The sequence below is a fragment of the Monodelphis domestica genome, chromosome 2, assembly GCF_027887165.1.
Source record: "Monodelphis domestica isolate mMonDom1 chromosome 2, mMonDom1.pri, whole genome shotgun sequence".
Classification (NCBI taxonomy): Eukaryota; Metazoa; Chordata; class Mammalia; order Didelphimorphia; family Didelphidae; genus Monodelphis; species Monodelphis domestica.
The window spans coordinates 338699124-338722672 of record NC_077228.1 but is presented as its reverse complement, the minus strand read 5'-3'; the positions used below and the strand labels follow the sequence as shown (position 1 = coordinate 338722672).

At 35.0% G+C, this 23549-nt stretch overlaps 1 protein-coding gene and 1 long non-coding RNA gene across 19 annotated transcripts in view; one reads left to right on the top strand and one right to left on the bottom strand.

The window, feature by feature from the left end:
* SNAP91 (synaptosome associated protein 91) overlaps positions 1 to 23549 on the top strand; it is a 183865-nt gene that overhangs the window by 153231 nt on the left and 7085 nt on the right. For 13 of the 16 annotated variants that reach the window (XM_056818557.1, XM_056818555.1, XM_056818547.1 and 10 more), the window contains 4 exons: positions 11484 to 11618; positions 13201 to 13350; positions 19993 to 20023; positions 20726 to 20837. In XM_056818557.1, the coding sequence (XP_056674535.1) occupies positions 11484 to 11618; positions 13201 to 13350; positions 19993 to 20023; positions 20726 to 20837 (428 nt within the window). The remainder of the gene's footprint in view (positions 1 to 11483; positions 11619 to 13200; positions 13351 to 19992; positions 20024 to 20725; positions 20838 to 23549) is intronic. The other 3 variants (XM_056818553.1, XM_056818552.1, XM_056818548.1) reach the window with 1 other exon arrangement.
* The window catches only part of LOC103102813 (uncharacterized), a 76021-nt gene that overhangs the window by 51285 nt on the left and 1187 nt on the right, over positions 1 to 23549 (bottom strand). For all 3 annotated transcript variants that reach the window (XR_001628360.2, XR_001628361.2, XR_008916609.1), the window contains exon 2: positions 7227 to 7312. This is a non-coding gene — a long non-coding RNA (uncharacterized LOC103102813). The remainder of the gene's footprint in view (positions 1 to 7226; positions 7313 to 23549) is intronic.

Sequence of the window (23549 nt, the reverse complement as noted above, 5' to 3'; positions counted from 1 at the left end):
TCCGAGTCCAAACCTTCAGGAAAATTTATTTAATTATTTCTGAGTTTTAATAGAATTCTTGAAAATGCTTCTTTTCACTTGTTTGATACTTCCTTTTCAATACACCTACAATGGTTTCACTAGAGTAAGACTGAAATAATATTTAAATTTCAAATCATATTTCATATTTATAGTCATTGTATATTTAGGAAATCATAATGTCTATTGAAGATACAGATACATTTTCAGGTATTTCAAAGAGAGCACAGAATCTCAATCATTCTCTGGGCTATTTTCTCAAGATTTTAAATATTCATATGAAGACAGTGTTTTTCCAAGCTTGAGAGTAAAAGATTAACTGTTTTTATAGACTGTTGTTCTATGATTAAGATATATCTTAATTCTTCTCTTAATTTTATCACCAAAAAAAGTTACTGTTGTTTTGAAAGTCACATGTATTTATGATTTTAACATTAATTTTATCAATCGTCAATTTTTTTTTGTTACAATGATTACAAAAAACAGTTTTTCCCCATTTTGAAGATATTATCTAGTTCTTTTCTTTTCACCTGATCTGCTCTTTTTTGGTCACTTGTCAAGAACTAAAAGAAATACCTAGTAGAAAGTTGAACCAGGTGAACCTGTTAAATCACATGTAATATTTCTTCCTTTTCTGTAACTGCAATTTCCTGTGCAAATGATGATTGGAAAATATGCTGTTTTGAATATTTTTCTTTTCTAAATGTCACACATCTTTCCTAGAATGCTTTTCCATACTGATTAATTTAGTAGCCTGTTTTTTGCTTTAAAAAATTTCTAACTTTTTACAGTTTATTGCTGTTTTTCCTTATATAATGCTTTCCTTTCATCATGATCAAAATCATTTAGATTATTTTAAATTCTTATTAAATATAATATGTCTTGTTTTATTTGTAGTAAGAGTTATATTTAAGTTATAAAGGTACCATTATTTATACTTAAGAAGTGAACTATGGCAATAGTATATGTACTTTTGTCTAACATGTGCTTTAATATAAAAATTTCCATGAATATAATTATTTTCTTCTTTTTGTCCAATAAACCTTTTTAGAGGAGATATTTTATCAAGATAAATAGCTTTATCATATTTCAGCCAAGAAATAACTATCAATAGGACATAAGTTAACAAAATTTTTTTATTGGAATCTGATGATCAGATGCTATAGCATTGTTTCCTTCCCTCACCTATCTTATTCTTACTTAATAAGGTAGTTGTAGTTCATCATCAGATTGCCTAGTCTCTTTCAATGTTGCCTAAAACTATATTGTATTCAAATTTATCTACTAACTGCTATGCATATTTGACTGTCTAAAAGCATTGACTAATACTTTAAGTAATACATCAGGAAGAAGCAGCTTCAACATGACTTCTTTTTAGGTCATCATCAATAAGATAATAAAGTAACAAGACTGATTTCTATCAGCTACATGAAACAGAAAGAAAGAGAAGAATTAAAGGGCTATTTCAGGGGGAAGAGAGATTTTTCCCCAAAAATGGAAAGATAGTTCAGACAAGAGAACTGGAAACCATTTCAAAGAAGGTCAGATCAGGTACAATCTATACATTATTTTAGTTTAAATACTACAAAGGGTAGAAGCCAGACAATATCAGTAGAATTCCATTATAATCGTCTAACAAGATGGATTTTCATATATGAGAGGAAGGTAATATTCATGCTAAGTAAAATCTCTGCCTCTTTCTTCACTGGGGAAAATGTCAATAAATTTCTTTTAAATTATCTTTTGAAAAGGGATGGGGGTTATGGGTTAGTTAATGCAGAGAGCATTAGCCTACTTCCCAAAGGTACTATGGCTACTTCCACTTTACTGTGTGACCTTGAACAAATCACTTAACCTTTTTTCTGGGCCTCAGATTCTTCATCAATAAATTGTGGGGAGGAATTGCAAAAGGGAAGGGCTAGATGTTTTCCAAGGTCATTTCTGTAGTGGACCAGCCCATACATACAATTTTCATGTGGGTTTAATCACATGAGGAGGGAGCTGAAAGCTAGAAAGTAATGGATTAAGATTAAGAACTAGAGAAAGTGAGGCATAGATGAAACAAAGAGACACAGAACACAGAGAGAGAACTTTAGCATGGTCTCAGCACATCAGCACTCAGAAGTCAGAGAGAGTCCAAGAGAGCAGGCTAAGCAAGCTGTACTGTTTATTATAGGATTTTAGGATGGGGAGCCTTGAGGAATGTCAATCAAACAGGTGAAACAACAGAGGTATTAATATAATATTGACAAGCAATTGCAAGATAAAGGAATCAGATAGCTACATAATAGTATATCCTGATGCTCATTTGAAAGTCCTTCCTGACTGGAACACTGGCCCAAGCTTATTCAGATGTAAGAGTATGTCTTTGACATTTCAAAGGACCTTTACAAATAGTTAACTAGCTTCCAGACTGCAAATAATAAATAGAAGCTTCATTTTTAAGTTCCACAAAATTTAAAACCCATCCACTTCAAGGATTCAGAAATCAATCATGTGAAATATTAGAAATATATCCATAAGTCTGGTCCATGAACACTTTGCTCATTAGAGTCAGCTTTTGAATGCATCTTTAATACCTTCATGATTTGGTATAACTGAAACCCTTCACTTTCCAAGTTTAATTCTATGACCCTTTAAAAATATGTGCTTCAATAAGCTAGAAATCAATAATAATTTGCTGGAACCAACTCATACTTTTACAGAAGTTTAAAAGGAATTAAAGAATAAGATTAATATGATCCTCATTATAATAAGGATTATAGAATTTACCTGGGATAGTAGAGGCTAGTAAATGTTGCTTCTGTACCAATTGATTTTGGATAATGTATTTTTTAAACCTCAAAGAATCCCTAAATACGGCAACAAATCATAGAGATGTGTATAAGGTAGACATAGATGGTAGGGATTTCTTTTCATACATTATGAATTGCCTCAGAAGCCAAGAAAAAAAAAAGGTTAAATAAGTACTTCTCTGCTTGAACGGGCATGATTTTATTTGAAAAATCTGATAATAGGACATAGGACAAAATATTAATTTTGCATTTCCAAATGATACTAAGCTCTTCAAGGTAATAAGCAGTCACACTAATAGATAAAATATCCATTTTGCAAGCTTTTAATAAAGGTATACTTTCTTTTTGTACCTCACTGATTTGCAAAGTTAGAAGGGACTGTAAAGTCATATGGTTTACTTCATACTCAAATTATGAATTGCAACTGCCCTAGGGAATATAGGACACATGGTCACTCTCATTAAAAGCACAACTTTCTAAAGACATCAGCCCAATTTGTTGTTGTGTCCGAAAAACAAACAAAATGCTAGGCATTATCAAAAAAAATGTGCCACCCTATGTGTGGATGGCACACATATTATAATGGCAATGGAGCTAGTCCAGAGTAAGGAGGTTAAGCAGTGAACCTGTGATTTCATTGGTATCAGGAACTAACAGATGAGGGAACTCTTTTTATGAATGGAGAATGACATCTTGAACTGATAATTAATTTATGAAATTATGGAATAAGGGCAGGCACACTCAGTTATTTTAGGGTTGTTGTTGTTTGGTTACTGTCTGGGAAAGACCCCAATTGGCAGCAAGGTGGCAATCATTAATTAAACAGAGTATGCAAACAAAATACCCATAAAGGTAGAGCTGGTGGCATGGAGACAAGGAATAGGATAGTAAAAGAAGGCAGAGTAGAGAAGAGATAGGACAGGAGAGAAGCAGAGAGTGTCCCTCATGGAACCATGGATTACAGTTGGGAGCAGTAGGCTGCCTGGACCCTTAAGAGATGGAAGGAGTACTGTACCCAGTGGACTAGAGTTTGAAGTCTCATTTTTTATAGGCTCCTTTAGAAAAACAGACCAACTCCTATCTGCTACTTTGAGGTTGGTTCATTAACATGTCCAAATCATCTTAAAGATATTATTAAAGCTTTAAAGTCATCATCTCAAAGTGATCAGCATCTTTTTAATGTTCTCTATAAATAGAGCTGTGAAGGTCTAGATTTTGTCTGAAATTTACCTATCATAAGATCATAATCCTGGTAGGTAGCACCTAAATGATTTTTCCTGATTCAGTATACATTACCAAGAAGTGAGTTTTAGTTATTATATGCTACAATGTGTAAATTATGCTCCTTTGAACTTTGAGACAGTTCATATGTCTCTTTCATATTCCCCTTTTTGCAGTCTTATTTCCTGCCATTTTATACTGGCTATTAATACATTTATTTACCACACAGATTAGAAGGATGGGTAGTCATGGGGACCAAAGCAACATACAATTTTAACACATACCTTCTGTACAATTTATAGTGTTGCCTGGGGCCATTAGTGGCTAAGTAACTTGTCCAGGGTCATATTATAGGCATTTGTTGTCAGATATAGGGTTTGAATCAGCTCTTCCTGGTTTCGAAACTAGCTCTCTATTCTCCACAAGGGCAACTCTATCCACTATACCATACAACCTTATATTTGGCTATGTTAAGATGGGGAAATCACTTCACTTTTGAGCCTCTGTCCATCTCTCTTCATCTATAAAAATGGAGTGATAATACCTACACTAGGAGCAAGTGCTTTACACACTGTAAAGTTCAGTATAAATATAGGTTACAAGTATATAGAGACATAAAGTTGCCAATATTGTTCTACAATAACCAAGTAACTTAGCTTAGGTGGCCTCCTTCAATTCCCGTGGTTGATGATCAGATCATCAGACTGTGTAGATAATTTGGCTACCCTTTTCTAGCACAGCATCCTAAAAGTGAGATCCATTAGGAAAACCTTTTAAAAGGAAAGTCCTTTTCATTTCCCACTCTGCCCCTACCCCACCAAAGTTAGCAAAATTAATCAATAATAAAGGTCTACAAAATGTCATCGTATTGGGGAACAGACTGTAAGAGAAATTTCTTTATTTGAGAACAGATAGTCCTGAAGCCATTGTTCCTAAAATGCATTTTTACCCAGAGGATAGTAATAAAATGGTGTATTTGAAATATGGAGTATATCACAAAGTATATACTGGCATACATCATTAAACTGTATATATTTCTAGTAAGAATGTTTTTCCTTCCTAGCAATTTAAATGGATTAATATTTAGAAATGAAAAAGTAGAGGCAGCTGGTAGCTCAGTGGATTGAGAGCCAGGCCTAGAGACAGGAGGTCCTGGGTTCAAATCTAGCCTCAGACACTTCCTAGCTGGGTGACCCTGGGCAAGTCACTTAACCCCCATTGCCTAGCCCTTTCCACTCTTCTATCTAAGAACCAGTATACATTATTCTAAAATTTTTTTAAAAGAAGTGAAAAAGTTTATATGAGTAAATAGAACTTGAATTGTCAATTTTGAGAAATCTGTATCAACAAAATCTCAATATGTAAAGTGTTTTCCTTTCAAATAGAATGTAGGATCAATACAACTAATTACATTTAACACAAAGACTCTGAGTTTATTCTCCCAATTCCCACTTCTACTGGATTAGAAAGAGGCTAGGTTTTATCTAGTACTCTTTCTCAAGCTCATATTCAGTGTGTTCTACCCCAGTATCATGGCTCATTGATACTTCTCCAACATAATTTGTAATCAGTTAACACGATTTGCTTTAACAATGGGATATTTACTGAAAAATTATAGCAGTGACCAAGGTTCCCTCCCCTCTTCCCAGACCAGGGACATATACTCTCTTCTGCACACCCACTCAGCCCTTGAGGATAGGCGACTCTCAACATCCCCCGCCTCCCCCAAGTTCGCTCCTAAGTGTGACAGTCTGGGCACTCTAATCCCTTGTGGGCAGACGTGTCAGTTCATTACTGTGCTGTGTCAAGTCTAGTACTTCTCTAGACTGGCTTCTAATCGGCCTTAGTTGCTGCAGCTCCTGAAACACTTGACTTTGGACTGACTCCTTTTGCTAGATTTTTGGTGTCTTTTCTGGCCTTTCAAAGTCTGTCAAAATTTGCCCTGTTCTGTATCTGATACTCATTCCCCCACGATCAGCAAAAAATACACACAACAGAGATAGAAACTAAGGTCTTCTGGGTGTTTATGATCATATGGTAGCCTGGCTAGGAATATAAGGCAGCTCCAGCAGCTTACAACAGTAAATAGAACAAGATCTCATCCAATGAGACTTTTGTATGCATATTCAATGTATGCACATTCAATTCTGGCTTAAAAGCCAAAGCACAGCCTTTTTGCACCATGCTGTATACAAGTCCATAGGAAACTGCCATGGAGTGCCTGTGCATGTGTAAATCAAGCAAAGGAGTCCTCCAGCATACATTTCTGGAAGCAGACACCCAACCTAAGTCTCTTTATGGGTGTGCAGCAGGCAAAGAATATTGAGCATGCTCCAAGGACTGGTCCTCCATGGGTCAGTCTCCCATTACACTTTTATAATATATACAAAGTTCAGAGGCAGTTAATCCAACCATCTGCTACCTTAATTTCAACTTTACTAGTAAACTTTTCCTAATTAAATTTAAAAACACATGGTAAATCTGTAATAATTTGGATCTTATCATCTCTAATAATAATTCTGTTATAAGGCTAATAGTTACATAAGGCCTCAGTTAACTTATAAGGATAATTCTTAAAGTTTGCTATTCAGTTTTCCCAAATAATTTTTCCTAAAGTAACTTCTTGATTAATATGGTAGACTACCATATACATATATATTTACATATCATTTTCTGACCTTTTAAAGTTTCTCATTCTTTAGATTTATACACTACCTTTGTTTTTCAAAATCCCTTTAAACTTTATAATACTATACAAATTTCTGCTCTTAATTTGTAGCAGGGTATAATTTCTGCATTTTTCTTTTCTCAAGCTAATAGATTCTTTGAGACAGTCTATTGGAGATGGTAACCAATAAAATATTGAGAATTATGCTACATATAACTTTCTTTGCCTTAAAAAAGAGGACTTCAGATATTTTATTTTTTCCAGAAATAAATATTTCATTCATTCCAGAATTGCCTTAGATATCTAACCCATGCCAATATAGATGTTTTTGTTTTGGCTTTTCCACTATAAGAAAATAATGTATTAAAGAATTACATCAGGACTATCTTATTTACATCTTTGTATCTCCTTGTGCCTAATGAAGTACCTGAGTAGGGTAGGTACTTAGGCATGTTTGTTTGCATTGTAGAGTATTTTGTTTAATCCTCATTTGTGTCATAAAGCCTGTTGTAGAATGAACTTACCCATTATGTAGCACAGCAGAACTGTTACATACAATTTGCTGCAGTCAGTTCACTTCTTTTTTCTGCCTTGGATTGCATTCAAATGACTGTGAAGGAAAATTGATCATTAAAAAGGCTAGTAGTAAATCATGCTGATTCACTTTGTAGTGTTGCAATCTATTTTCATTTAAACACAATCTAAATTTTGACATGAGAAAGGAACATAGACAACCCAGTCAGTCATAACTAATTAACCCTCATTTCAAGGCAGAAACAGGGTTTCAGTTTTTAAACCATTTTCAATTCAACAAATATAGAAGTGGGCCTATTCAAAAGTAGCCTTCTGTAACATAGGCTTCAACTTTTAAGGTCTAAAAATTACCAATTCACTAGATACTATGAGCTCTTCACAAGAACCTTAGATATAAAAGAGAATTTCATACATTCGTGGTATAAGGTTATTTTTGTTTCCAGAGAACAGGAGAGGCAAATGTTTGAATTCACCTTTGTGTAGGATATTAATTAGGAAATAGGTTTACTGTACAAGACTTACTTTCTAAATGATAAATTCTGTCATGCAGATATTAACTAACATTTATGTAATGCCTTATTGTTCACAAAAAGTTTCTATAAGTTATTTATCCTCCTAAAAACCTTATAAGGTAGGTGCATTATTTCTCCATTTTATAAATGAGAAAACTAAAGTTGACAGAGGCACACAGCCAGTAAGAAATTTATATAAATGGAGGTGAGATTTGAACTCAGATCTTCCTGACTACAAGTCTAGAACTTCATGGCACTATCTTTCTATAAAACTATTGTTTTTGACAAAAAAAAAAGATAAACAGTTTAAAATTGTGCCATGAAACACACAGAATTCTCTTGTTTTGGGAACTCGGAGTAATGTAATTTGCTGCACTCAGATAAATTGTATTTGGTATATATTGATTTTATAATAAGGGCTATTAAATTTGGCAAAAATAACTTTAAAAAAGTAAATTCTTTGATTTACTTTGAATACTTTACATTCTTAGATTTAAGAAGTATAAAGCTGTGGATTAAAAGTGTATTATTTCTTAACAGTAGGGTCAAAAGATTTCCTGAATCCTAATGATCTGTGAGTTCAATGAGGATGTATGACAAAACTTTCTTCTTATACTTCATCCTCCTGATTTAAAGAGTATTTTTTTTCCTAATTGACTACATTGCTATACAGCTATTATACTGTGAGCTTCTTGAAAACAGAGGCTGTTTTATCTTTCTCATGCATTTAGCATAATGCCTGGCTATGTAGTAGGTACTTGATAACTATTTATTGACTGGCTGACTATAAAACAGCTTTTAAATTCAATTCTCTTCTTTTGTTTAACTGCAATACTTTATCCATATGCCTCATGCCCAAAAATACCACTTATTTTTGTGATAGATAGCAAAGACCTGTAAACTAAGGTTGGTTGGTATGCCCATCAAATGGGGAGTAGATGACCAAATGATGGTATATGAGTGTATTAAAATACTTTTGTGGTATAAGAAATAATGAAAAGATGGTTTTAAAGAAACTAGGGATGACTAGTATAAATCAATGCAGTGTTAAATAAGCAGAACCATGAGACTATAGCAATAAACAACACTGTAAAGATGAACAATTTTTAAAAACTTAAAAATTCTGATCAAATCAATGCAAACTGTGACTCTAGAAGACCAAGGGTATACTGTGCTACTTACCTCCTGACAGAGACGATGACTTCAGGGTGTAGACTGAGATATTTTTTTATATGACAATAAGAAAATTTGTTTTGCTTGATTGTTTATTTGTTACAAGGGTTGCTTTTTTTCTCTTTTTCAGAGGGGCTTGGGGTGGGAGAAATGATTGATTTTTATGTTCATTGGAGAAAAAAATTAAACTTAAAAGAAAAGAAAGTTCCCTTCTGAAAATATCTATAAACTTGAACCCAGAGAAAACTATTGGTAGGCCCCCAAAAGTAAAAAAGGCAAAAAGAAAGGACCTATATGCACAAAAATATTCACAACAGCCCTTTTTCGTGATAGCAAAGAATTAGATATATATATAATGGATCCCCACTAATCAGGGATTGGCTAAACAAATTATGGCATATGAATGCAATAGAATATTACAATCCACTATAGCTCCAAAGGCCTCATAATGAAAAGTGCTATCCACCTATAGTTAGAAAACTGATGGACTCATTTTGCATATTGAAGCATATTTTCCCTGTATTTTTCTTCCTTACCCACCCAGAACATATCTAATGCAGAAATATGTTTTACACACTTCATATGTATATTGGATATCATCATATTCTTGCCTTCTCAATAAATGGAGAAGAGGATGGAGGGAGAGAATTTGGAAATGAAAATAACTAAATTAATTTTTTTTAAAAGAAGAAACATTTGGCCCAGAAAAAAAATTTAAGAAAATGTACCTTCTTCTCCTCTTTGCATGAGTGAGAGACTATGGATATAGAATACTACATATGCTGTTGATGGGTTTGGTTTTCTGAACTATTTTCCTCCACCCCCTCATTTTCAGTCTTGGCTTTGAAGAATAGTACATTGGGTAGATAGGGGGTATATTCCAAAATTAATGCAATACATAAACAGATAAAAATAAGACTTTTACAAAGAAAAATAGTACCCATAAGGTCTTAGCAGGATGCTAATTTTTTTTTCTGTTCTATACTTAATAATCAGTTTCTAGCTTTCTTGTACTCCTAAATGTCTCTTGCATCTCTCTTCTTTCTACTCACATATCTACCACCACCTTTCAGACTCTCATCAATTATTTCCTGGACTAGTTCAATAACTTACTAGTTGATCTCCTCTCTAAGTTTCAGCTCCCTCCAATTTACCCTACTTACAGCTGCCCACATGATACTCCTAAGGCCAAAGTCTGACCATGTCATTTCCTCTTCTTTCTATTGCTTCTTTAATCAAATACAAATTTCTCTGGTAGGCATTTAAAACCTCTCACAATAAGCTTTCAGTCTGCCTTTGGTACCCTTCACTCACTCAGTAGCCCAGCCAAATTGTCCAGCTGGTTGACTGTTACACACATATTCCATTTACACTTACTCTTTACCCCCATGTCTCAGAATCCCTGTGACAAACTTGAGCTCAGGCACCATCTGTTACGTGAGGTTCTTCCTGATCCTCCAGCATCTGCACTAACTTCCCCACTGAAATTATCATGGATTTACTTAGATTTGTGCATGTTGTTGGGTTTCTGTACTCTCTCTCCAAGAATGTAAGCTCCTTGAAGACAGAGACTTAATTTTGTCTTTGTATCCCTAGAGCACTGCAGTGCCTGGAAAACAGTAAATGTTTAATATGTATTTTGTCTTAAATGTACAGAATAAAGTTATTGCCTGAATTTTCTTTTAAACATAAAGCATCAAGTATTATGGGTTATTTCCTCCCTATTCTAATAAAACTATTCCTCATATTGTTTATATTCTCAATTCTCTCATTGTAATTTAACTTCTGTATTAGGCAGTGACCTTTTTTTTTTAAAGAAAATTTAATTAGTTAATCTAGAATATTTTTCCATGGTTACAAGATTCATGTTTTTTCTCTCCCCTCCCTCCACCCCCCTCCTGAAGCCGACTCGCAATTCCACTGGGTTTTACATGTGTCATTGAACAAAACCATTTTCCATATTATTGATATTTGCACTAGGGTGATCATTTAGAGTCTACATCCCCAATCATATCACCATCACCCTTGTGATCAAGCAGTTGTTTTTCTTCTGTGTTTCTACTTCCACAGTTCTTTCCCTGGATATGAATAGCGTTCTTTCTCATAAGTCTCTCAGAATTGTCCTGGGTCATTGCATTGCTGCTAGTACAGAAGTTCATTACATTCGATTGTACCACAGTGTCTCAGTCTCTGTGTACAATGTTCTCCTGGTTCTGCTCCTCTCACTCTGCATCAATTCCTGGAGGTTGTTCCAGTTCCCATGGAATTCCTCCAGTTCATTATTCCTTTGAGCACAATAGTATTCCATCACCAACAGATGCCACAGTTTGTTCAGCCATTCCCCAATCGAAGGGCATCCCCTCATTTTCCAAATTTTTTGTATTAGGCAGTGATCTTTGAAAACTAAGCAATCAGTTAATTGTTTACTGATTTTCCATTCTCAAATTTAAATCATTTTTATATCTATACATCTCTAAGTCCTATATACCACAATTTTGTTTTATAATATGGCATTAAAATGTCTGAAAAATTACTTTTTTTCCTTTTCAACCATTTTCCTAGGTTTTGGAGGTTCTTTCATTGCACCCTCTCCATCACCAGTGACACCAGCTCAGAACAACCTATTGCAGCCTAATTTTGAAGCAGCTTTTGGGTCATCACCATCAACCACTAGCAGCAGCTCCTTTGATCCATCAGGTAAGGAAATGTATTGGATTTTTAACTTATTTGAATTTATTGAAAAGTTACTTAGCTTACTTTATCTTTAAATTATTTTTTAAAATCAACAACAAACATTTTGTGTTGGGAACTTTATTTCAAACTGATCCCTTGGTCTATATTTTTTAAGTACCCGTTTTAATAGTTGCCATGAATACACTTTTGTGGGTAGCATTAGGAATAACCCACAACCCCTCTCTGAATCTGTCTTTAATCTTTAGCAGAAATCTAATTTAACATGCACATCATCTCTTTGCATGTGCTTATCTTTGCATGAGTTTTAGAACTTAAGGAAAACAAAATACTTTGTACCATAGAGTCAGTATCTGAATGGGTACTCTCATGCCAGCTTGCATGGCATTCAGTTTTTCAAAGTTGAGATACAAATACAGAGTGTTCTTTGCCTGCCTTTAACCTTTCATCCCTGCTGTCATTTTGTTTGTATTCTCTTCCATTCTACTCTTCCTATGCTGGGTCCTTACTACAAATTTACAATTGGTGAGTTTTTGGCAAATAAGTGAGTTTAAAAAGCACCCTAATTATATTCCTTGCCTGATAATTCGGTTGCTTCTGTTGCTAGTGCATAATTGAATGCTATATTTTCCCCTCAATTTAAATTATAGTATTTATAGTAGATGTCTAGCAAAATAGTTATGTTGGATTTTAGCAATTCCGTTTTCTAGAACCTATGGGTATGGTCAACAGATTCTACTGTGAGCCTATATTTGGAATGATCTATTTTGGACAATTGGAACTATTCTCAAATGGTGTTTTACAAGATGAACTATGAGGAGTCATTAGATAAATCTCTATAGTTACAACTTTTTGTTTTAAAATTATTAAAGATAATTTTAGTGCTTTTGGTGTGTTCTTAAAGTTATAAGCAAAAGTTAGTTACCTAGAACAAAAAAAAAAAAGAACCATAGTTTTCAGTATATACCTAAAATACAGCCTAAGTTTAGGTTTATTCAATATGAATACTATTTATTAGGTCTTAGAACATGTCTAACTAGATGACAATCATTTCTTTTAATATTGCGAGAATCAACCATGTACTCAAATTTAAAAGCTCAAAAATGACAGGGTTTTGGTTTTTTTTTCAGAATTAAGACTTGACTTGCATTTACATTCGCAGGTTATACACAGAGTATTTCAGTGATTATTTAGGTATTCCTTAAATTTGTTTCAGCTCTTGAGAGGTCTATGGTTTCATATTTCTAAAATTATGAGTCAACTCTTTTTTGAATTATCCTCTTTTCAGCAATAAAATACTTGTACTTTTTTGTAAAACTATATTATTTACTTGTTCCCACAATTTTAATTAAAGTTATTTCAATTAGAGACAATTCTAGTAAGTCTGAAATGGCGGAAGAGTTGTCAATCTGCAGTGGTTAAAGGGAATTTCCTAACTGGGACCTCTGTACAAACTATGAAAACAAAAATCTAACTCCTTTACCCTGCCCTTACCTCCTCCCCCCCAAGAAAGAAATAAAAGAAAAATTCAATCTTCTTGTAATTTAAAAAAGATACATATTCTGAGCCTGGTCTTCTTGAATTCCAGTGTTTGACGGTCTAGGGGATCTTCTTATGCCAACTATGATCCCTGCTGGTCAACCTGCACCTATTTCAGCTGCAACACCTGGTCCTGCTATGGCAGCAAGCAAAGCCCTTGGAAGTGATCTTGATTCATCTCTTGCAAATTTAGTAGGAAGTAAGTACCATAAGTACTTTTTAAGTTAAATACTAGAAATTATTTGATGAAAGTTATTTTTATTTGCAGTATTCATCTTCTGATGTTTGTATGCATAAGACCAAGAGTAATTAAAATTATTCATTAATGCGTTTAAATGTTTTTCCTAGTATAAGTCTAGAGCTGTTAATTCAATAAAACATTTACTAAGCATTGCTAGACCGCCAACAGCCTTTAGCCTCTCTTCCTTTGCTTTTATCTCAGATTTAAGAGACCAACTCACTTCAGTAAAGCATTCTGTGTCTGCAGACTTGTGCTATGTCCTGGGGATGCAAAGATAAAAACAAGGCACAGTCCAGAATGATCAGCCTCATACAATAGTTATGTGACCCCAGGCAAATTACTTAAACTTTCTCAGCCTCAGTTTTCTGTCTGTGAAATTAGGAGGGTGGCACTTTAAGATCCCATCCAGCTCTCAATCTTTGACTATTTGAAAATAATACCTGCCTTCAAGAAACTTACGTTGTACTGGAAGAAAGCTCCATATACACGAATGTATAAATATATACATTGTAAGTATAGGGGCAGCTAGGTGGCTCTGGATAAAGAGCTAGGCCTGTATGTGAGAGGTCCTGGGTTCAAATATGACTTCGGGCACTTCCCTGGGCAAATCACTTAACCCCCATTGCCTAGCCCTTATCTATCTTCTGCCTTGGAACAAATATTTAGTATTGATTCTAAGATAGAAGGCAAAAGTTTTAATAAAAATAAAAAGTAAAATAAGGTAATAGAGGGGATGTATAAGGTAGTGAAGGGAAATACTATGGGTGGTAACAGTAAAGTGTTAATGATTCATTCAATCATGTTGAATTTGCTAATTACCAATCAGTTGGTAAAGCTGAAGGCTGTTTCCTACCTGAAATTGGTTTTTTCATCTGGGTTCTGAGAAAACCCCAGATTGTTTCCAGTAAAAGTCTTCATCCCTCAGGCCCCTCTACCCTGTTTGCAGAGGAGAAATTTCTTGGACTCCAAAACCTTTGGAAGGAAATAGCTTGGAGCTAAATCATTTATAACCAGGAATGGAGGAAGAAATTAACACTGCAGTGCCAAAACCTCCCTGGGATCTGTCTCCTAAGGTGTGGATCTGCTGCCTAATACAGCCACAGAGTCCCATAAGAGTGTTGTGTTAGAGAACTAAGAAGCATGTGGAATGACCCCTCTCAGAGCTGACTGTTCCCTTCAGGAGCCCCTTCTGAGGAATAATGGTGGAGTGATTGGCACTAGATGACCTGGGCTGAGCTGGCCTCCTCTGTGTGGCTTTGCATGGGGGGAAGAAGAGGGAAGGATTCATGCTCCTCAAACCAACCCCCACCCAGAGCCATTGTTAGTCTCATTGTACTGCTGAAGAATCTGATGCTAGCATGGTTTTTAGTAATCTCACCATTCAACATGATTTCCTTTAGCCAGAAAGAAAATACCTTTCTTTCTTGCCTTTGTTCTTCCTAAAATGTATGCCCTAAACTGGAACACATATCCCAGATTTACTCTGACAGGTGTAGAGCACAAAAGAACTATACTTCTCCAGCTATTCTAGCTGCTACCTAATTGTATCTTACCAATTCTATAATTGTGCCAATAAGTGTAGGACTTCATGCTATCCCTATAAAATTTTCATCTTAATAGATCACTTCTTCCTGGCTATCAGACTTTATCGAGCTGATACCCAATGTATTGTCCACCTTCACAGCTCCCCATTTTCCCCAAGTTTGATCGGCATCATTTATGACTTTACCAAAGTCATTGTTAAAATTTTTAACAATTCAAGTCCAAAAACTGAACTCTTAATTCCTCTAATTCAACAAAGATCAATACTCATTGGGTCTCTTCATTCATCTACATCTGATTCTACTGACTGTACTATCATATTCTAGCCCGTATATCTTGTTTTGTTCACTGGGCTGTCATGGGACTTTGCCTAATGCCTTGCTAAAAATAAATCACTCTGTGGCATTTCCTTGAATTGTTTAAACTTCCCAAAAAGGAGAAGTAGTAGTTTTCAGTGAATTTTAACAAATCTGGTGGCAGCTAATTAGCACAAAGTGCCAGGCCTAGAGTCAGGAGGACCTAAGTTCTAATCTGGCCACAGATATTTCCCAGCTAGATGACCCTGAGCAAGTCACTTAACCCCATTTTCCTAGCCCTTATACTCTTCTGCCTTAGAAAGGATACTAGAAAGAAGGTAAGGGTTTGGGGGGAAAAACCCACCTCCTATACTGGTTCTAGTGATGACTGTTTCCTTTATAAATGCTCACACACAGTTTCTTTTCTTTTTCAAAACCTTACCTGTCTTAGTATTAAGTCTAAGACAGAAGTGCAGCAAAAAGAAAAGAAGAACTACTACCAATACTGGCTCTAGTGATGATTATTTCCTTTCTAAATGCTCATGTGATTTTTTAAAAAAATAAACCTTTACCTTCTATATTAGTATTAATTCTAAGACAGAAGAACAGCAGCAAGCAAGTATTAAATTATTTTTCCAGGGTCACACAGCTAGAAAATATTTGAGTCAGATTTGAACCCAGGATCTCCCAGCTCCAGGCTTGTTAACCCACTGCCTCACAGTTTCTTTAATAATTCATTCTTGACAGAGGATAAACTGTGGGAGTAAAAACAGCGATGAAAAGCAACTGCTTGACTACAGGGGTTGAAGGGATATGAATGAGGAGAGACTCTAAATGAGCACCCTAATGCAAATACCAACAACAGGGAAATGGGTTCGAGTCAAGAACACATGTGATAACCAGTGGAATCGTGTGTCGGCTATGGGAGAGGGAAAGGTGATAGGAGGGGCGGTGGGGAGGAAAAGAAAATTATCTTTGTTTCCAGTGAATAATGTTTGGAAATGACCAAATAAAATAATGTTTAAAATTTAAAAAAATAATTCATTCTTGAATCTTTCCATAAATAGATATTGGACTACCAACCAATAGTTGACCAAAAATCTACCTTCTCCTTTGTGAAAATGGGATCATTTACTCATCTACAATCTTCTGTAGTTTCTCTCATTCTCTGTGATTCTAAAAAGATCACAAATTGATTCCATGGTCATTTCTGCAGACTAAGTTAGTATATGAGGAGTAATTGATCTGTGCCAGGTAACTTGAACTTATTTAGGGCAGGAAGGTTTTTCCTTACTGATTCATTGTAGGTTTCAGCTGCTTCTTAACCAAGCATTGAACCTATTCTTCTCTTATTGTTCTTGTCCCCCAACAAAGTTTAAAAAACAACAACCCCCTCCCCACTATTTCTGCTGGCTTTGGCATTTTTCAAAAACTTCAACTCTCTCTAAACTTTAGTTCTCCTCCTTTTAATCTTTTTTTTTAATTCTTATACCTTCTGTTTTAGTAACAACTCTAAAACATATGGAGGTAAGTGATTTGTCCAGGGTCACACAGAGAGGAAGTGTCAGAGCCAGATTTGAACCCAGCTCTAGGACTGGCTCTCCATCCACTGCCACCCAGCTGTACCTTCTTGCTTTTATTCTTATTGGATCATGCCCCTCTTTGGGTCTTTTTTTCCTGAGTCACCTGCCTCTGACTTTGGTCTAATTCCTATTCAAATTTCAGTTCATTTTCAGACTTTTAGAGCCCTCATATCTTAGAGCCCATGCATCTTCCCATCTGGCCCATGCTTTGTTATCTCTAAATCTCTCTTTCTATCTCTCTCTATTTTTTCTCTCAATGTTGGAACCCTGGCACTCTACACATAATGCCCATGTATATGTATGTATGTATGTGTATACATACATAAAATATATATTCTGTATTAATCTAGTTGTTTAGATTTTGTTTCTTGCATTAGATGTGAGCTTCTTGAGGGCAAGGACTATTTTACCTTTCCTTTTATTTTCAACACTTAGCATAATGCTTGGGACATAGTAAACAAATGCTATGTTTTGATGGAGGGATTGGGGAGAAGCTTGTCATAGCCCAAATTTTACCACCATTAATCTATATCTGTGATTACAATAACCATAGATTCATTACTTTCCAAAAAGCATTAAAAAAAAAGCAGAATGGGCCAAATGGAAAAATATAAACAAAAATATACTGAAGAGAAAAACTTCTTGTAAGACAGAATTGACCTTTTCGAAAAAGAGGTACTAAAATTCACTAAAAGAAACTTTTACAAAGTACAATGGGCCAAATAGAAAAGGAAGCACAAAAGCTCACTCAAGAAAATCATGTCTTAAAAATTAGATTTGGGCAAGTGGAAGCTAATGACTCTCTGGGATATCAAGAAACAATCAAAGTTAAAAGAATGTAAAAATAGAAGAAAATGTGAAATACCTCATGGGAAAACAGATGACTTGGAAAATAAATTCAGAAGAAATAATATAAGAATTTCTATACTAAACTGAAAGTCATAATAAAAAAAGAACTTAGCATTGCCTTTCAAGAAATCATCAAGGGAAACTTCCCTGATATTCTAGAACCAGCAGACAAAATAGAAACGGAAAGAAACCACTGATCATCTCCTGAAAGAGATCCCAAAAGGATAATTCCCAGGAATATTATGTATTATGAATTATGTAGCCAAATTCCCAAACTCCCAGGACAAGGAGAAAATATTTCAAACAGACAAAAAGAAACAATTTGAATATTATGGAGCTACAGTCAGGATAACACAAGATTTATCAGCTTCTACATTAAAAGATTGGAGGGCCTAGAATATGATATTCCAGAGGACAAAGGAGCTAGCAGTTCAATGAGGAATCACTTACCCAGAAAAATTGAGCCTAATCCTTAAGGGTTGGGGGGGAATAGGCGCTTAAGGAAATAGAGGACTTTCAAACATTCCTGATGAAAAGACCAGAGTTGAATGGAAAATTTGACTCTCATATAACAAGACTCAAGAGAAACATAAAAGGGTAAACAGGAAAGAGAAATCAGAAGACATAATAAGGCTAAACAATGTAAATGGGGAGATGATTCTTGTTATGCCAAAGAACTTTGTTATTATTTGGGCAGTTAGGAGGAGTATACATAGACAAAGGATGAGGATATGAGTTGAATATGATGGGATGATATTAAAAATAAATTAAAGCATGAGAAAGAAGAGTACATTGGGAGGAGGGGAAGGGAAAAATAGAATGGGGAAATTATTTCGGATGAAATAGGCATGAAAGAGTATTCACAGTGGAGGGGAAAATGGGGAGGTAAGAAGGAGAGCTCTCATAGAAACTGGCTCAATGAAGGAAGAACATACACACTCATTTGGGTATGGAAATCTCTCTTACCCTAAAGGCAAATAGGAGAGGAAGGGGATAAGAGAAAGAGGTAGAACTGATAAAAAGGAGGGCGAATTGGGGGAAGTAGGAGTCAGAAACTAAACATGACATAAACAGGATAGAAAGCAATACACAGTAATCGTAATGTTGCAAAAATTTTTATAAGCCTCTAATAAAGGCCTCATTTCTCAAAAATGTAGAGAAATGAGTTGAATATATAAGAATTGAAGTCATTCCCTACTTGATAAGTGGTCAAAGGATATGAACAGACAGTTCTCAAACAAAGTAATTCAAGCTCTCTACAGTCATGCAAAAATGCCCTAACTCACTATTAACTAGAGAACTGTAAAATAAAACAACTCCGAGTGACCACCTGACCTCTATTACTAGACTGGCTATTATGATAGAAAAGGGAAATGAGAAATATGGAACATGAATGCATTGTTGGGGCACTTGTGAACTCATTCAGTCATTCAAGAGAACAATTTGGGCCTATGCCCAAAGGTCTATAAAATAGTACATACTCTTTGACCTAGCAATACCATTACTACTAGGCTTGTATTCCAAAGAGATTTTTTTTTAAATGGGAAAGAACTTATATGTAAAAAAATATTTAAAGCATCATTTTAAGGGGGCAAAGATTTGGAAAGTAAGGGGATACCCATCAATTGGAGAATGGCTGAGTAAGTTATAATATATGATTGTAATGGAACACTATTGTGCTATAAGAAATGACAAGCAGGAGGAAAAGTTAAGAAAAACCTAGAAAGACAACATAACCTGAAGCAGAATGAAATAAACAGAACCAGGAAAACATCATACAGTGACAGGAATGAACAACTGTGAATACAGCTATTCACAGCAACACAATGATCCAAAACTATCCCAAGTCATAATAAAAAAAAAATGCCATCTACTTTCAAAGAAAAAGAACTGAGTAGGACTTCAGACCAAAGCAAAAACTTTTTTCACTTACTTAATATTTTTTTCTATTTGAGTTTCCTTCCATAAAAGGATTAAAGAGGGAAAATATTTTACATGATTGTACATGCAAAATCTGTATGAGGTTGCTTAACATTTCACCATGGGTAGAGAGGGTTGTGGGGAAGAAAGGAGAGAATTTGAGACTCAATATTCTTTGAAAAATGTTGGAAACTTTTTGCATGTAAATGAGGAAAAATTAAAATAAGAGTGAACTAAATAAATAAATTAGTGCATATGCTTGGTAATGCAGTTCTTTGGTTGATTTGAAAGCAATTTTTCCTTAGAGCAAAGGAATTGGGTTGTAGGGCTATGTTTGATACATTGTAAAATCATCCCATTTAGAAATTTTAAAACAGACTTAAATATTCTATTCTCTTATGTAATTTCAGATCTTGGGATTTCTGGTACCACATCAAAAAAGTAAGTACTGTGAAACATACTTTTTAGTTTGGTACAAAATAAGGTGAGGGGCAGTGTAAAATCATTTTTCTTAGAATAATCTTAATCAATTAATTCAGTTATATGCTATGAAATAAACTATTATGAAGAACCAAAAGTAAAGTTCTACTTTCTACACATTAAGTGATAATGTGAAGAAATCCATTTTTATTGGGATACATGTTAAATTTATTCATTGTAAAATTAGTCCTTTTAAACATATAATTAGAAAAATATTAACTATTCTCCCCAAAATTGTGTACTTTGTGGGAATAAAATATTTGTCTTCAATTATCACTAAAACATATTTAGAATTATTTTAAAATATCTGATTTCATATTCAGGAGGCATTGAGTAAAGGTATCATTAGTTTAAAATTGTTTCATTTTGGACTATTAATTTTGAGTGCCAATCACTGAGCATATACAGTATTTCTTATAGTTGTTTTGTCATGTTTATAACCAGTGAGCAATATGAACATGTACTTTAATTTCCTGACAAATTGGAAAATTTGGAAATAGGAAGTAAAGATCCTATAATAAACACATTTTTCAAATTCTATTATCTTATATATTATAATAGGCACTTAAGCAGGATCTCCCTAGCTCAAAATTTTAATGTATTTAAAATTTCAGTCATAATTATTTTCTGACTAGCTTATTCTATTTCTACATGATATTTTAGAGGAGATCTTCAGTGGAATGCTGGAGAAAGGAAACTGACAGGAGGAGCTAACTGGCAACCGAAAGTAGCACCAGCAACATGGTCAACTGGTGTGCCACCAAGTGGCCCCTTGGTATGTAGTACTGTATGTTCTAATCCAAATCATAGTGGAATATTTCAAAAATATGGGTCATTTATTTCTCCTTAAATTCTTTCATGTCGATGTTCTACCACATTTCAACTTTGAAATATGAAGAAATGCAAGCAGGATATTTAATTAACTAGCATCTTACTTATATTAAATATGTTATTTAACAAAAAGAAATAACGTGAGCATAGGATTTTATCTTAAAGATAGTATTTTATATAGAAAACATTAAAATATTCATATACTGACAAAATTTTCCAAAAGTATTTTAGTAGGATTTATCATTTTGGTGATCTTCATCTAATATCTTACTCAGTATAACTATAATTATATAATTTTTTTACTTGTCTATCTTAATCATAATTAAAATTTTTTAACCAAAAAATTTGGGCAATTTTCTGTTGTGTGAGTGAATCTTCATTTTAAAGTTCTACTAATTCTGTTCACCAAATTTTTTACTAAACCTAATAATATAACACCTTTTCTGCAAGATTTAATATATTACTGGTGTCACTTTGTGATAGCATAATATTATAAGTAGTACAAATTTGATTTACTTGTTATTTTTTCTATATGACTAAGAATATTTTTTGTGTAGAAAAAGTGATGGTTTGAGAATTATTTTATGAAATTTCAGTTCCAGAGCAGTTAACCACTAAATCCCACACTGTTTGGTGAAGTTGGTCTCTTCTACCAAGTGCTTCATTTTTCATGTGTTTTCATAGGAAAAAATGCCTGCCTAGTCAATCAAATCAACTAGGTAGTTAGTAAAAATAGAGATATATGGTCTTCATCATGCTGAAAAGGAACAAAGAAACAAACCTTCTTAGACCTTTCTCTATCCCTCTTGAGAATCAAAAACCCAAAGAGGTCTATTTAAAGAAAACTAGGGGAGGTCCATAAAACCCAAAAATGTTATTGCATCACCAATTAACCTCTTGTATTCTCCAAGGTTCTGTCTTTGGGTAAAGCCAAAAGAAGACACTGCTGGGGTTGGTGGGCAATAGCCATACTGAAAGTCAGCCTGGTGTGGTGAGCACAGGGCTCTACTTGGAGAGAAGGATCTGGATTTTTCTTTTTTGGTTCTGCTACTCCATGGCTTAGTACATTCATCACCACAATAATAATAAGCAACAGTTATCTAAAACCTTAGGGTTTCTAAAGAACTCTACATTGATTGGCTTATTAGAGCCTCATGGCAGCCTTTTAAAATAGATCCTATTATTATCCCCATAAAATGAGGTTAGGAGAAGTGCCAGCCTGCCAAGTAGTAAAGATGGCTGCCGAATCTGTCAGTCTGACTGATGAGGGTTCGACTCCAGAGAGTAATGACACCAAAGTAGGATGATTTAGCCAAGCTTTCATGGAGGAAGAGTTGGGGAATGGAGGAGAGGAGCAGCAAGGGGGAGCTCAACACCAGTAAAGATGGTTGCTGAATCTCCGCCCAAGTGGGGAAGGATATAATTTCTTACAGGGTTGGAGGAAGAGGGGGTTTTCAGGGATGAGGTAACTTGTGTTGCCTCTATTAGTTGCCTCTGGTCAAGGTGAGCTACTTGGATTAAGTTCATTGGATGTCCCTGAGTGGATGGGGAGTCCCAGCCTTGAGCATTGGGGAGGGTGGGTTCCCTGGCTGTTGCTCAGTTATGCAGGACAAGCGGGGGAACAAAATCCTGGTATTCTGCCAGGTGTTGCAGGGAGGAGCCTATTAGTTTCAGTAGGGATTGGGGGAAGCTTGGTTTTGGTCCAATGGTCTGTCATTCCTGTCTTTTTCTTTATATAAAAAGAAAAAACAGGGGTGGAAGATGAGGAGGGGTGGAGTTTTGGGGAGGTGGCCATGAGTCTAAGGGAATATGGACGATGTTCTTGCTCAACAGGGATTCTCACGGTCCTGTCTTCCCTCAATCTGCATTGGTGTCTGAAAAGGCTTCAGTAGGAGAACATTATTGAAGAGGAGCAGGGGTATTAGAAAAGAAGGTTTTATTGAGTAGGGTTATAAAGGAAAAGTCACCTTGTTTTAATAAAGGGGCAGGGAGGGGTGGAACTAAAAGATGCTGGGGGACAAGGAGAGGTAAAGTGGGAGGGAGGGCAGGAAGAGCATTATTTCTCAGGATATAAAAGATCAGAAGAAAGGAAAAGATTGAATTCTGATTAGTATTTCAAATACTTGATTGTTTGGGATATGGATTATGGATATTTGCTATAAAAGGAAAAAGCAAAGACAAAATTTTAACACTGTTTAATTTTAAGCAAGAGTCAGAATCATGCAGTAAAATCACACTTCACAGCTGGACTTGGGAATAATCAGGTGTGATTCACAACTAGAAGGGATCCCATCTCAGTTTATGCTAACTTTCCCCCCAATTTTTAAAACATCTGAGTACCTTGTGGCTTTTCTCTTGAATAGTGGACTACCAAAATACTGATCAATGGTCCATGAGACAACGATACCTGAATTCAAAACACAACAGTCCCAAAAGCTTTTACCTCAAATAGCACCTTTTGTTGTGTAGAGCTAGTGATTGTTCACACAGACCAAAAATTATGGCTAAAGGAAAATGTGCAGAAAAAGGGTTACCATAGAAAGGGAATTTCTGACCATCTGCCAAACTAGTAGGTGGCAGAGGAGGAGGGCACCCCCAGAGTGGGCAGGCCATGGAAGAAAAGAAGTTTAAGAGACAAATGGGGAGTGGGGAAGGG